Below are 16787 nucleotides of genomic sequence, written 5' to 3' on the forward strand. Positions count from 1 at the left end.
GTTCATGTAGGATTGTACTCTGTTTAAATCAAACATTCTGCCTGTCTGTAACGATTAGAATCATACACTGCTTAAATAAAAAAAGTCTGTCTGTCTATAACTTTTAAAATGGTACACTGCTTACATCAAACAGTCTACCTGTATGCCTTTGCTTTCTTTACAATATAATGATAACAAGAGTTACTAATTTACGTAAAAAATATCTGAAACTTGTTAAAAAAAATTGGAAAGTATATATCTATAGTTTGCGCCACTGTATTAATATAGATGTTCTATGTAGTTAATCCGTATACTTGTATTTATATAGATGTTCTATATAGCTAAACCGATTACATCGCGATTTAATCAATGCTAGTTGACGTCTGTCTCATACTTGATATCTTACCATGTATCTGTAAATTTAATGTAGAAGTTCTCTTCTGCTCCATCTGAGTGTGTGTGTCGTGTTCTTCCATCATAGAATATTACAGGTATATTTGAATTATGTATAACTTTTAAATTAACTTGGATGAAACAGATTACAAAAATATTAATATCTTTTCACGTTTTTAGGACTTCTTAGTAGCAAACGAGCGAATTACAAAAATAACAATAACACACGATAATACAATAATTATATACTGGGGGTTTACAAAGTGACACAACCACAGACAAATCAAAGTTTCCAAGGTTTAACACTGAAAGTATTGTACAATGGTAACATATAAAACAGGACGAAAGTAAGCACAGGGTACTAGTCTTATAGATAGGAATCTATATTTTCATTATTACGCATTATAGGAATCTATATTGTTATTATTACTAATAAAAAATGGAATCAGACACCAATGATGTTAAGGTCAAATGCCCACACAGTTATATACAAACAACCAAAGATGGACGGGTTCAGGGAATAAACGCTACCTTAGAATTGAAGAGACGCAACGATAGACCAAGAAGTTATTCTAAGCCACTTTTTCATTACTAAGTTCTGACATCACTGGTGTACTTCAACAGGTTCTATGAATGACGGTCCGACATGCTGAATTTCAAGGATACTGTTAGTTCACTACGTAATGATTCATTTATATGAACTGAGCAAGTGGAATCGTTAGTACCTATACAGTAAGTGGAATCTATTTGTACCTAGACAGCAAGTGGAATCCCGTTGTACATATACATCAAGTGGAATCCTTAGTACCTGGACAGCAAGTGGAATCCATTTGTACACAGACAACAAGTGGATTCAATTTGTTCTTATCAGTAAGTGAAATCCCTTTGTTCTTATATAGTAAGTGAAATCCCATTGTACCTAAAATGCAATTGGATCCCTTAGTACCCAGACAGCAAGAACCTCTGTATCTAAGCATCAACTGGAAGTCCTCTATACCTAAACAGCAAGTGGAACATTTTTTGTACAGACTGCAAGTGGAATTCATCTGTGCCTAAATAGCAAGTGGAACCATGTTGTACCCAGCAGCAAGAAGAATTCCTCTGTACCTAAACAGCAAGTGGAAACTTTTTGTACCCAGACAGCAAGTTGAATCCCTCTTCTGCTGATTTATTTCTTCATATTTGTTTCCAAAGCATTCTATGTTCATGATCAATTCCTCTCTGAATCAGCCTCTATCTGCTAAACGGCTTTTGAATTCATATGAAAACACTTAACGCATGCGTGTGGACTGTAGACCATCGAAATTGCCGCTATTTTGTTGTTTTCGCCACGGCCAGTAATGTCAGAAAGGTTTATGAAGAAAATTAAAAATGTAAATGAAGTGGCAGAGAAGAACTTGTCGGTCGAGACACAAAGGTTAGATGACTGGGATACAATCAGGAAAAGAAAAGAATTACACAAGTATTTGCGTCTCTATTCCACATTACCGTAAGCCACTTTACTCATGAGATAGCTCACACACGTCACAAAAGCATAAAACACCAGGATGAATACATTCACTGCACCAATGAGGATTCGCTTGTCCTACAAAGTGACTTGGTTACACACCTGAAGGGAAGACAATCGTTGTAGCCCCTTCTCTTCCTTTCAGGTCCTGGAATAACGTGCCAATTGAAAACAAGGTTCCAATCAAATCCACCCGCTTGACTGTACTTACAGCCTCTCAGTTCGAACTCGAGTGTGTCTTCAACGATTGTATTAATATCCGGAACCACAACGGTTGTGTTGTTTCTGGCAATTCTATCGAGAAGTGGCTCCAACCATCCTATGGAAGGTTATAAAGAGTCAAGTACTGAGTGATTCTGACAAAATGATACGTCCTGTCACCCAAATGATGGAAACAACATTGATAGATTTGACGATTCAGTTTAGAGTTGATGATTTGCTTTGGAAACGGTTCTTGTGGGCAGCTGTCACAGGTTTCGAGCAAGCTAATGCAGGACCTCAAAGTGTAAATGCACAGCACGACGTATGCCAATAAACTAGAATATGTATTTGCGATATATCTGCTATAAATATCACTTTAACTAATAATGATTTTCCGTATCTATGGATATTTTGTATTGAAGATTGGTTCAGCACAACAACAACAAAAAAACCTTGGTAAGTATATCAGTCGTAAACGACCATCCAAATAACGGAAAGAAGACACGTAGAAGTAATTCAAAATGACAAACGCATTTAGTTAGGAAACCCGAGTCTCTGTGCAGACTTTATCTAGTGAACAGTTTAGTATCAACATGAAGAATACCAAATCATTCAGCCCTCTTTGTCGATTGTTAGCAAATATATTTCATTTATCAACAGTTTTTTTTGACTCAAAATATATCTTGATGAATATATTTTCCTTTATCTGAGGCAAGTACTAGAATATCGCATCAAGGCATGCAGAGAAAAAGCGCCATATCAACTGACGACATTCTCTTCGAAAAATAGTTGGATATCTTTCATGAATTAGCGTTGGAAAAGATTATGATTCGCAATATTACTATAAATCAAGCATCACTGGGTGCAAATTAAATTCATATACAATTTCTTGTTACAGCACTAGTTAATTTAATGATGCTTTATTACTTTTCAGATCCTTTAATCATTCTACGCATTGTTTGATGTTAGTAAAACAATATCCTATTGAATCGAGCACCTGTAAAAATGCATTGACACAAAACTAAAATAAAGGATATAAGCTATATATCGACTAAGAAATCAGAGGAATAAAAGAAAGAGAGATAATTTCGAATGATTTTGTGTAAATTTGTTTTTGGATGATAGCAGCTATGGATAGAAAGAGCTGACATTATTTGGGTCACTAGTGTAGTCGAAGACACAACTCTCTTGTTGGCGCCTCAAAATTGTCATTTGTAATTTGTTGAAACAATCCAGAAAAGACACGAACTATCAACATTTAAAACAATGGCAGAGACTGCAACAGGTAAGGCATGTGGTAACATATACAGTGAGTGACAGAAGGACAAAGTAAGAGTCTGTTAACCACCAATGACAGCACTGATCCACTATCATACGCTACATGAATACCACCCAAATAATTAAAGTTATTTGGATATTTGTAATTAATTTGTCAGTTTCGAATTCACCTTCACCCAGATATTTTTTTTATTATGTTGGGGAGTACAGGTCTTGCAGCTAATATGAGCACAGTACCGATAAGTCTAAAAGTAGACAGCGCTATAACCATAATTACTAACATCTATCTTAGGTAACCATTACCAAAGTACTCCTGAAATGGATTGATATTGACGTTTATTGTCAAATCAAGCGCAGTTTAATGCTAATCACGGCCATATAATTTGCTTGTGTTTTATATGCACAAAAATAATAACAAATATGCTTGTGTTTCAGAAGTAATACAATTTTAAGTTTAAATTTGCCAACTGTGATTTTTATTGTTTCATTTTCTATGTTTTAATGCAGTGACTAGCACGTTTATCGGCAGCTGCTTTAAGAAGGCAGAAAGATTAGAAACGTGTCGGATAAAATTAGATTCTAACAAAAAGTCTCTCAAATTATACAAGAACTGTACAATTAAAAATTGCTTACCGGTACATTGATCACAATATCACATAAGATTAGGAAACATAAACATGCCTAGAAAAGGTTTGGCTGGAAGGAACCCTCATGCAAATAGAGGAGTTGTCCAGAATTTAAATAATAATAATAGGTTACAAAGAGAAACTAAACCTGCGCGATTTCTAAGCTCTCACCACAGTCATGATTCTAATGTGTAAATGTGCGGCAACATTGTCGAAGAACCGAGTCCTTTAGAAGAATGAAAGCCTGTTAGACCAATCTAGGATGCCCACCTAAATGAAGTACTAAATACAGATGAATATCCATGATTATTGAAGACATACGGTTTGGTGGCCCAAGAACAAACCTCATCACGTGGTAACTAGGTATATACAGTAGGCTGTGAATGTAGTTCAAACTGATAATAAAGCGGTATTGATACAGATTTGTCGCACTCCCCATTAAAGGCTGCCAGAAATTTGCCGTGATGTCATCCCCAATATATACTTAATTGCCTCTGCCTGTGACAACTTTTCAACCACCATGCTTGCAGTCAAGTGGAAGGGAAGACAAAATCATTATAATTTCTTATTTTGTTTTCATTTCTGGAACTGTAATGCAATAGCAATTCAAATTCCAAATGAATCAACCCGTTTGATTATATTTACATCACAGCAGGTAGGATTCGAGTGTACTGAATACAAATGAGTTTGCATGCGAGCATATATGTGTTTGCGTGCGTGTATACAGGTGTACTTTTGCTAGCGTCTCTGTCTCTTTATATATATATATATATATATATATATATATATATATATATATATATATATATATATATATATATATATATGTGTGTGTGTGTGTGTGTGTGTGTGTGTTGGCGAACATGTTTGCCAAGGCTTGTGCATAATAATTTCGTGCAATATCTTAAATTGTATTGCGTACTTTTCTATTTTAAAGACAGTTTCCGACCATTTGGAAAACATAAACATGATGGCATGCTTAGTCCCTATGTCACGACTTCAAAGTAATTACAAAAACATAAACTTCCTTAACTGTGTCTCGCTACACACTCGTTACGATAGAAAGTTATAGGCTCTTAATTGTTTGCAAGTGGCTGACCTCTACCAAACACCCAGACAGGACGGAAACATACCGCCACTTACAAAAATAAAGAAGGAATTTTTTATATATAAAACTTACAGGGTTTCTTTACAATTATAGAAAATTAATGACCGAGCCCATTTGCTTCCCTTGAATGGGATAGGTGGCGCCACCAGAAAATCTGGCTCGACCAATCAAGACAGGCCGTTATCTTTTCTTTATCTATATAATATTACTGTAACTACCATACATCATTCAATCAAACTTGAACTATTTAAGTTATATAATAATTAATTTCAAAATCCATTGTTTACAAATAAGACATGAATTTTAAATAAACCAGAGGCGTTATTAATCAACCGCGGTAGATCCGCTTGTAGAGCGTCGTAATCCAAAGGTCACGAATTCGATTGTTACCTAGGCTTGATATAGCCAATAATGTACTAAACATGCCATTAAAACCGACAATAAAAAATATTAAATAAATAAATATCACCAGAACGTATGTGTTTCCAGGCATTCACTGACATAGTTATATCAGCTATGTAATTATTTGTTTTCTAATGATATTTTAATTTGATTCATCTCTTGTTCTTTCATACATGTTCTAAAACCAAGAAAGTTATCAAATTGTGTATAAAAAAAACATTTTTACAGTAACTATCATTCTAATTTAAAAATATAATATGTACTTATATACTATGTACTTATTATTATTATTATTATCGTTATATTTTGGCTGTTATGGCAGATAGCATTGGTGTCTATTGCATTTGTTGCTCTAACACTTAACGATGATAACAATGCTGTATTTGATTTTTTAATTGTAAAAACACCCCGAACTATTACTAAAAGATGATATCGATCATGTTATAACGATACAATCTTCTTTCTCCATACTTTTTAACAGTTTGATATTGCATGCTGAAATAATTAATCAATTATTTTCATCCAATCAAGCACGATGAACTGCTGCAGTTTGAAATTAATTTCAAGCATAAAGAAACAAACATTTAACTTTATATTTTTAAGTTTTAAAATGTTACATATTTATTACATTAGAAAGCCAGAAGTGATTCAAGGAAATAATCTCCAAGATAACGAGGAGATATTTAGACACAGTGCACTTTCCAGCGCGCTAACCATTTCGGTTCGACAGATGTCGTGTTGAATAAGTTATAATTCTACGTTCATTAGCACTGCAGTATTATCAAATTCAAATTTAGATAATTTGAAAATACAGAAAATTTAATATATGAAATTATATTATTGATGACTGCAAAATTAGTTGCAATCCTATTGTTAATTGTGGAAGTTTACATTAAATTAAACGCAAAAGAAATTAAACCGATATCCTCCATTTCCATATTAGTAAATAATGGAAATGGGAGGATACACAAGACAAGGATCCATACTTTCCGGTAGCGCCGTATAGTGAGAGGAAACTGAACACAGAAGACAATTTATATATAAATAGAAACAATACATCATTGCAATTTTCCAAAGAACTGTATGTGTCCTGAAGATAACAAAAGCAGCATTAAATTCACTTGAGCTGGTAATTTGTATGCCTATAAGTTGCGCTGAAAATATGAGAAATGTTTAGATTCGATAATATTTTTAGACTAGACAATAAAATAGTTTTCATTAAATAGCCTACTTTTAAATGATCTAAATAAGTAATGGGTGACTTTTGGAGTCACAGTACTACATTCATAATGGATGCCAATATTTATGTTACAGTGATCTAAATTCATAAGGGATGACAATATTTATGTAACAGTTAATTAAATTCTTAATGAATGGCACAATTTTTGTTTCACTTGTGTCTATACTATAATACCATAAAACTCTCGAGGAACGAAGTAGCGTTCGTATTGTAATGCACAATGACACACACATGCATATATATATCTTAACAGTAACGTTACTTTTTTTCTTGGCTTCCTATAATGCTATATAAATGGTTTTTCCTACTCAGTGATGCATCAACTTAATCAATTTGTTCATGCTAAATAGTAATATTTAGCAACTTTTGAATTAAGGATTTGTTTGTTTTAATTAACATATACAGCTCTATTGTGACAAGACAACTGACCTTCGGTCGCTTCACAGTGAGAGTCAAGAAAAATGGCGACTTGTCCAGTGGATGCATCAAAACCTGCTATCCGAGCTCGAATCAATCCGGATCTCTGTTTCAGCCGGATAAGGGACACTTTTGGAAGTCTCGCAACATACTCGTCTAGAGTCTGTTTTAGGTGATCTGTATTTTAAAACAAATAGTAAACAGCAGCCAAATGTAGCCATTTTAGCTTTTTAACTTTCTAAGTCTTCTGTTTGTTTGTATTTTGGGATATAATATTTTTCACATTAGCACCTTGTTTTGGAGATTCAGGGTTTTATAAGCTTAGGTATCAACCTAATCTTCGTATTTTCATTTTGAAAAGTGTAAAATTATATTTAGACTTAAATTTTAGAAAGGAGTCTTAACGTCGATAAAAGCATGAATTATTATTATTTTATCTTTAAATTAGGCATTTGTTTTTATCATGCTTTACATCGTAAACTATGTAGAATTAATCTGCATCCTGGATTCTCCTCCTCCGTATCATAGAAATAACAATTGCTATACACAAATGTAAATTAGTTTGGATGAATCATTAAAATACACATATGTACAGTAGTTTCTATAAACCATTAAAGCACAAACAATGTACAGTAGTTTCTATAAACCATTAAACCACACAAATGTACAATAGCTTGGTAGGGTCATTATAATACAAATGTGCAGTAGTTTCGATAAATCATTAAAACACGCATATGTACAATAGTTCGCATAATCTTAAAATTTCTGTTTATCATAAGACAGTGTTAAAGTAAATTAAACATACCCTTTTTAAGCGTAGGGTGAGCCAATTGGTACTACTACTACTACTAGTAATAATAATAATAATAATAATAAGAAGAAGAAGAAGAAGAAGAAGAAGAAGAAGATGAAGAAGAGAAAGAATACCAAAATCTGAAAAATCATCAACTAGGACTATTTCTTTTAGCAGATGTGTTGGTGATCTGTCCAGCACACTATGTACTGTGCGAAGTAGTACAGACAACGCTTCGTTGTGGAAAATAATGATGACGCTCGTATCCGGCAAATCTTTCAAATATTCTATTTGCTTGCACCTAAAAATTATAAACAATATCAAAAGTCACATCTTTAGAAAGGATCCAAGCCATTTTATTTTATTGTAAAAGCTGCATAGCGGGTGTATACTTGTCCCGGAAAAGGAAGATAAAAATACGCACGTGCATGCATAGAGGTATTTCTCAGTCTGCAGTTCATCTTGAAAAATAGGGTCTCAGTGTTCATCGACATTGCTAATCTGTGTCTAAAATTGTCGACGTAGCTTCATGCAACTAACTTGGTGGCAGTTATTGTTCTCCCCATATAAAAGTATACGGATGTATGTATGTATTTATGTATATCTCTCTCTCTGTGTGTGTGTGTGTGTGTGAATATGCATGGTTGTATGTATGTATGTATGTATTGTTACGTATATTTTATTTAATTTATATTTGATTTAATATAATTGTCTGTTTGTAAGTTAAAAATAAATTGTTTTTAAATTTTATTACATGTCAATGTAATGCAATTTTGTTTACTAGGAATTTGATATTTTCCAGAAAATTCAGTTTGACCTGAATTTTTTTCATTAATACCTAAGAAAAGAAACACTGTTTATATTTTTGACTTAGTTTTTGACCTTGATTCAGAAATCGCTGAGAAAAGTAAACACATTTTTATTTTTATTTTATTCTCGGAGTAAAATGATTGGTTTTCATGAAGGTCATATGTAAACAGCCTCTATTTCGCAATTCTGGGTTTTCCGAAAGTGTACAGCATTCAGATTTTATACCGATGTCTATAAAGAAATTAATTAGTTGGGCTTCTAAACACTGGCACGTAAAGAAGTAAGCTTTGTTGTAATAGTTTGGAGTTAACACTTTAATTTGTATTTAAATCATTTGGATTCTAAAAGATCAATTCTTTTTCATGGAAATATTTGAGCGTTCATAAAGAATTCTTGGACAAAGACATTTATTTAAATTTTATTCGGAATTCAAACACCGGGATATTATTTTCAGTGGTTCACAAAGGACTATACACATCAGCTCTACACTGACTTCAGTATACGTCATCGCGTTCCATTTTAGATTTTTCGTCGGGACTCGAAATTGAATTCATTGAAACATTTCGTTACTAGGACTTCTAAAATTGAATACTTGGATTATTCTTGGATTATTTTTTGATTTGATTCTTAAAACCGTAAGGTTTTATTTGTTTTCAATTTTACAGTGTTTTTCCAGGGAAATAAATTATGTGTTAAATTTTTCAAAACTTGTTGTTTTCACGCTTTCTTTTGTTACTGTTTATTAGAACCTAAACACGTAACATAATAGTATGTATGTATGTATGTATGTATGTATGTATGTTCCTTCAATTTGTAACTTCATATCTAAGGATTTAGACAGTATACCACTAAGATTTAAAGTTTTGTCAGGCCCAACCATTAAGATCCATACTTAATTTGGTTACACGTAAAAAAACGTTTATCTTTAAGAACGTAAAGCACATTTCGTCATTTTTGTTAGATGGTAGCCAGAAGTGTAAGAGAGAGAGAGAGAGAGAGAGAGAGAGAGAGAGAGAGAGAGAGAATGGAGTCATAAATTCGTGAAATGGTAAAGCATTACAGTTAATATCTCCTCTTTTCCTTCTTCTTGAATTAATTTTTGTATTACTGCTCCAGATTACATAAAGATTTATTTGTGTATCCATTGTCTTATGTTACTGAAATGGTTTCTTCCCGTATGATATCCCATTATTGTTATATTACTGTCCAACCAGCCAGAGATGAGACACATAAGCTCCCAAAATCAGTTTATTTCGTTTAACGTCGTAATCTGATTTCCACTGCATCTGGGGCGGTTACATGTTTTGAAATATGAATCTAAGATGGAGATATAATTGTCTACTTGAGCAAATACGTTTGAATAACTCATTACACTGTATTGTATTTTTAATTTATATTCTTTGCTTGATATTTATCCGTAACTGAGAAGTGTGGATAGTGTTTTTGCACATCTAACGTTTGTCATGCTTGTGAATGAAGATGGGGTTTTTGTTTTCCTGAAGTGTGTTATGATTTAAAGTAGCAAACATGATTTTACAAGAATACATTTTCAAGAGTTAGTGAAATTTTCTATCGGAAATTTTTGTGTGTGCAGAAAAACCTTTTGCATCGTAGGTGCAATGGGTGTTTGCATTTAAAGATCATTGGTGAACAATTATTCATTCCGGTTTCGTACCAGGTTTTGGTAAGATTTTATCAGTGTTTGCAGTTATCTTCAAATATAATTGTAGAATAAGTATTTATTTAAATTATTCATTGGCATTACAAAGTTTGCATTGACTTGATGGTGTTATGTATTTTTGATTTAATTTATATTTGATTTAATTTTATTGCTTGTTTCTTAGTTTTAAATATTTGTTATTCCATTACATATTATTATAATGTGACTTTATTTACTGGAATAAAGTTCAGTTCTAAATGACTTTTTTATTTTCAAAATAAACAAGTAATAATATAAACTTTGTATATAATGCTGACTTAGTTCCCGGCCTTGATTCAGAACCAGTGATCGTTTCTAGTAAACAACATATGCTCTTTCTCAGAGTAAGATTCATAAAGTGGAAACAATGCCATATCTGGCGTACTTTTTAAATATCATGCATACATTTTTACAAACGCTAGTTTTTCCAGAGGACTGACCCACATCCGGCGATCTGGTTTGCGTTGTAAATAAATTTATTACTGTTGTCTTGAAAAATAATAGCCATTCTCGCTATAACACTGAAGACGTACAAGTGTTTTATGTTGTGACCAGTTTTTGGGCTAATTATTTTATTTTTCTTCAAATTATTTCGATTCCGAGAGATTATTTTTCACTGGAAATACTTTCGATCTAAATTATTCTTGGACAAAGACAGTTATCAAAATGTATACAGAATTCATACAGAATATTGTTTTCTGTGATTCAACAAAGAACTGTTTACTCATGCAAATGAAATGAACGGAGGGAATTTCAATTTAGAATACACAAAATAAAACTGGCAAGTGATATGCACGTTCCCATTTCGCATATAAATTCAAGTTTTGATTTACTTAGAATATGAAGTTAGTGCCCCCTTTCAGAGAAAAAGAAGCGGAGAAATATTTCCCTCGTTTTGAAAATATGGCGGATAATTTGAAATTGCCGAGGGAGCAATGAACTATGTTATTACAATGCGTTTTTACTGGTAAAGCTAGTGATTTTTACCATTCACTGTCACTACAGCAAAGTGCTGATTATGATGTGGTTAAGGAATGCGTCTTTAAGGATTATAAGTTAGCCTCTGAGGCTAATCGGCAAAAATTCCGAAACTATAAAAATAAGCTGGACAGACTGATGTCGAATTTGCAAGAAAAAAGTGCAGTTATTTGATAGATGGTGCTTAGCCAAGAAAGTTGATCAAGATTATGAAAGTGTCAAACAATTTGTATTACTTGAAGAAGTCAAGAACTGTGTCCATAGTGACATTAAGACTTATCTTGATGAGCATATAGTCGAAAACTTGGAAAATGAGTCTCGTGCTGCTGACGAGTATTTCGTAGCTCATAAAGTTCCTTTTGTAGGCAAGTCTTCCATACATCAGTCTTCTTGTAGAAACGTATTTCAGCCTAATACAAGACTTCTAAATCTCAATCTGGCATAACGTTTATAAATGTAGCTTCTGATACGCGTGATAACAAATCCTTGTCTCTGCCTATATGAACCTATTGAAAGAAGGAAGGAGACGTTATTTATGATTGCTACAAATTGAAAAATAAGCATCAGAATGAAGACAGACATAAGTCCAAGTCAGGTAACCAATACTTGTTGGCCATAATGTGTACATCAACAAGGTTTTCAGAGTCGATTCCTTTGAGGAATATTAAATCTAAAACCATAGTAAAAGCTTTGATGAAGAGGTTTTTGTTTAAATATTTAATTTGGCCTTCTCAAATCTGTCCAATCTGAGCAAGGGTCAAATTTTAGGTCTAGAATTTTCCAGCCTGTTATGCTTGAATTTGGCATCCAGCAATTCAAGTCAAACGTTAGTTATGGTTTGATAGAACAGCTATGGAGAAAACGTTTGAGTCTGGTAATAGAAGTCTGTCTCTCTTGCTCACTCGTCAAAATTTTCTTAAGATTAGATATTACGGCCCTTGCAAGGTTATGAAGAAAATGAATGAGTTAAATTATAATATTGGTACTCGTGGGATCTAAAGAAAGTATAGGAGTACTAGTATATCGCAAAAGATAGCCAGTTTAAGCATGCAATTAATTTAATTGTATATGTCCTCCCCCTCATTGAAGATTTAAGTGAAGGAATAGCATCAGATTCTTCTGATATTGACGTGACAAATCTTCAGAATTAAGAAACTATGAAAAATATGGACCAGAAACTTTCATATTTACAAGTGCAAGAAAGAAATGAACTTAAAAAGGTATTATTTGAATATGAGCACTTATTTCCAGATGTTCCTACAAGAACGATCAAAATTTTCCATGACGTTGAAATTGTAAATTCCAAACCTGTGAAACAACACCCATACAGGATGAACCCTTTCAAACAGGACTACTTGAAAAAAGAAATTTCAGTATTTACTGTAGAATGATTTTTAGGGCCCAGTAGAAATGACTGGAGTACAACATGCATACATGTTCCAAAACCAGATAAAACTTTCCGTAGGTGCACTAGTTATAAGAAGGTGAATAGAGTGACAAAAATAGATTCATTTTCATTATCAAAAATCGATGACTGTATTGATAAGATCGGAAATGCCAATTATGTCACCAAATTTGACCTTCTCAAAGGATTGTGGCAAATTCCAATAACGGAAAGTGCAAAGGAAATTTAAGCCTTTGTGTCTCCAGATTGACTTTATCATTATAAAGTAATGCCCTTTGGGATGAAGGGTCGCCAAGTACTTTTCAACGTCTCATGAATATAATTGCTTCTGGTCTAGACAATTGTGATGAAAACATCGATTATGCCATCATCTACAACGACACCTGGAAAGAACATTTAGCGAGAATTCGGAAATTCTTTGACAGACTCACTGATGCAAGTTTGACAATTAATTTAACGAAAATTGTGTTATGCCGTGCTAGTGTAACTTTTCTAGGACATACCGTGGAACATGGACAAGTTAAGCCTATATATGCAGAGGTCAAGGCTATCTCTGAATTCTCTAGTAAAAAGTAGCTGATACAATCTTTGGTATGGCTGGATACTATCGGAAATTTTGTTCCAATTTTTCCATAATTGCTGAACCCTTGAAAAATTTATTGAGTAATAAAACCTACTTTCTTTGGACTGAAAAAATGTCAGGATGCTTTTGGTAAGTTAAATCCATATTAAAAGCGCGCCAGTTCTTACATCTCCAAATTTCACTCAATTATTTAAACTGTCTGTTTATGCAAGCAGTGTTGTGGTTGTAGCAGTATAGACTCAAGAAAACAGTGTTAATCATTCAATGTGCTACATATTGAAGTTTACATTAGTTCAGCTCCTTCTTCGATTATTGTGTTTAGCGGTCACAACCAACTTACTTTCATCGGCAGGATGAAAAATGAAAATCAAAGACTATTAAGGTTGAGTTTGTTATTATAGGAATATATTATTGACATCAGGCACATCGAGAGAAAAGACAATTTAATAGCAGATGCACTTTCTCGTGTATAGAAATATTATTTAATGTACACTTTGCATATAATTCATAAGAGTTCTATTATTTATTTATTTTTGTTTTCAAACATCAGATAGATTTAATCTATGGTAAGAAAAGCTTTATCATATAAATTCTTTCTTTTTCTTTTATGGGGGAAGTGTTATCTATATTTGTTTTAATTTATATTTGATTTAACTAAATTGTTTGTTTGTTATTTTTCATTTTTTTTTTCAATTCTGTTACATGCTGCAGTAATATAACTATTTAATTGAATAGAATTCAGTTCTGACTGATGTTTTAATTTTCAGAGCAAGCAACTATTAATATAAACTCTGTATATAATGCTGACCTAGTTCCTGACTTGATTCAGAACCAGTGATGGTTTCTAGTAAACAATTTTGTTTCTTTCTCATAGTAAGATGCATAAAGTTTAATCAGTGCCATATCTGGCCTAAGTGTCAAATATCATGCATCAGTTTTTACAAACTCTAGATTGCCAGAGGACTGACCCATATCCGGGCATCTGGTTTGCGTTGTATATAGATTTATTATTGTTGTCTTGAAAACTAATAGTCATTCTTACTATAACACTGGATACGTCCAAGTGTTGTATGTTGTGACCAGTTTAAGGGCTAATTATTGTTTTTTCACTTCAATTTATTTGGATTGAAGATATCATTTTTCTTTGGAAATATTTGTGCCCTAAATTAATTCTTGGACAAAGACAGTTATCGAAATTTAGACTGAATTCAAGTTGGAATATTATTTGCTGTGATTTAACAATGAACTGTTGACATATCAGTATGACGCTGACCACACGTCATCGCCTTCCATCAGGATTCGATCTTAGTTTCATTTAGGACATTTTATTGTTAGGACTTCTATTTTTTAATTCTTGGATTTTTATTTTGGATTTGAATCGTAAAATCATAAGTTCTTTTCCCTAATTTTACATTGTTTTTCTAGGGAAATAAACTTTTTTTTAAATTTTGCAACGCGTTTTGTCTTCACTCTTAATTGGTACTGTTTGAAAGAGCATAAACACGTGACAATGGAATTAAATACTACTAAAGGATTATTGGGAATTCATTTAAACACATTCTTGATTGTATCATGCTTGTTCATCACGACATTGAAAAGATACTGGAATTCATTCAGTGGATTCTATAACACTGGAAGCGTAATAAGACATTAAGGATTATCTGGGATCGAATTCACAAGACTGTAAGTGTCTCTTGAAATTTCACTTTGTAACTTAGAGAAATAAATTATTTGTTGACTTTAATAAATTTGTAGCTTTCGCATGTACATAGCTTAAGGCCTACTGTCCTAACAACACTTACTATAAGCTTGTAGTAATGTAATGGTATCAAACGAAGAACAACTGCTCTTGAGGCATTCCTATCGAAATGCTAGAATCGAGTACTTTATTCATTCATGATTCATTAAAAAATGTTAAATTACCGAAATGTTTACTACATATATCATTCACACACACACACACACACACACACACACACACACACACACACACACACACACACACTATCAAATATATCGTTTTAAGTTGACATTCTTACTCACTCGGGATCCCGTACATCCGGTAAACTTCTATGTAGCGAGATCATGTCGCTTGCGTACTGATTAAATGAATTTCTCCTGATTCCCTCATCATATTTCTTACGCTCCTCAGGTGATAATTTGTTTTGATCAATAATTACAGGCTTCCCCATCTCTCCTGGAAAAAAATGAAATTAAATACGTTATATTGGTGCAGCAGTCATTAATTTATTATTCAATATGCGCATGCACAGCGAATAGTTTTGTTGCTAAGGGATTCAAACTCTATTTTGTACCCATTCTTTTAAATCCCACCCTTTGTGAATGCGATTATAGTATTGCTTAAAATAGGAGAATAGTGTAGGGACATTATATAAGATTGTAGAGGGGGTATATAATTTATCTTTATATGTGGGGAATAATAGGGTACCAGGATGGTAAGAGAGAAGGGGAATAGAGAGTTTAAAAAATTAAGTGGGGATCATTAGGATACCTGGACATTAGATAACATGGTGTGGAAATAAATAACTGATTTGGTGGACGGCAGATTCCTGTGTGCTGAATAGTAGATACCTGTACGCTAACAGTAGATAACTGCATAGTAGATCACTGCGTATTGGTACTAGGTAACTGTTTGTTGGATATCAAATAACTAGGTACTGCATAGTATATAACTGGTTTGTGGATAGTATATAACTAGTTTGTGGATAGTACAATAGCCAGGGCATTTGTTGTTGTTGTTGTTGTTGTTGTACGGTTTAACGCCATTTTTCAGCATACGATAGGGTATACATGGCGGCCAGTATTAATGGTGGAGGAAGAGCCAGGGTAAACCCCCGGAAAGAATCATCGATCCACGAGAAGCTACTGGCAGGCTTTCTAACATACCCACATTGCACATTGGCCGAATCTGAGACTCGAACCCACGCAGACAGAGGTGAGATGGCACTGTTCCGTAACGGAGAGCGTTATAGACCATCCAGCCACTCGGTAACCCTTCTGGGCATTTGTAGTAGGTAACTGGCCGGTTGATGGTAAAGGTACCGGACATTAGATAATTGCTCTGTGGATATGTAACTAACTGGGTTGCGGGTGTTTAAGAGATGATCATTTGGTGGATGGCAGATCACTTGGTTTCGAGAGTAGATAATGGTTGGTGAATAGCAGGTTCCTGGGTCTTAGCATATATCTTTTTGATCATTAGAAGAAAACTGGATGTTGATATGCAAATATTACGAGGAGGATAACTTTGTTTGGGCCATTTTAGTAGATAATTGAGTGTTGGATAGTGAACGAATGGCTCTGAATGGTATAAAACTGGGGGTTGATACTAGATCACTGGGCTCTGG

General features: G+C 33.4%; 1 protein-coding gene across 4 annotated transcripts in view; it reads right to left on the bottom strand.

Moving 5' to 3' along the window:
- LOC149776759 (polypeptide N-acetylgalactosaminyltransferase 5-like) overlaps positions 1-16787 on the bottom strand; it is an 85476-nt gene that overhangs the window by 24229 nt on the left and 44460 nt on the right. For 3 of the 4 annotated variants that reach the window (XM_089941433.1, XM_089941432.1, XM_089941434.1), the window contains exons 3-5: positions 15463-15616; positions 8079-8245; positions 7164-7328 (exon numbers count right to left, since the gene is read on the bottom strand). In XM_089941433.1, the coding sequence (XP_089797559.1) occupies positions 7164-7328; positions 8079-8245; positions 15463-15616 (486 nt within the window). Of the gene's footprint in view, positions 1-1981; positions 2199-7163; positions 7329-8078; positions 8246-15462; positions 15617-16787 lie in introns of all 4 variants that reach the window. The other variant, XM_089941435.1, reaches the window with a different exon arrangement.

This window comes from Sinohyriopsis cumingii, chromosome 18 (assembly GCF_028554795.1).
Source record: "Sinohyriopsis cumingii isolate HCF-2022 chromosome 18, ASM2855479v2, whole genome shotgun sequence".
Classification (NCBI taxonomy): domain Eukaryota; kingdom Metazoa; phylum Mollusca; class Bivalvia; order Unionida; family Unionidae; genus Sinohyriopsis; species Sinohyriopsis cumingii.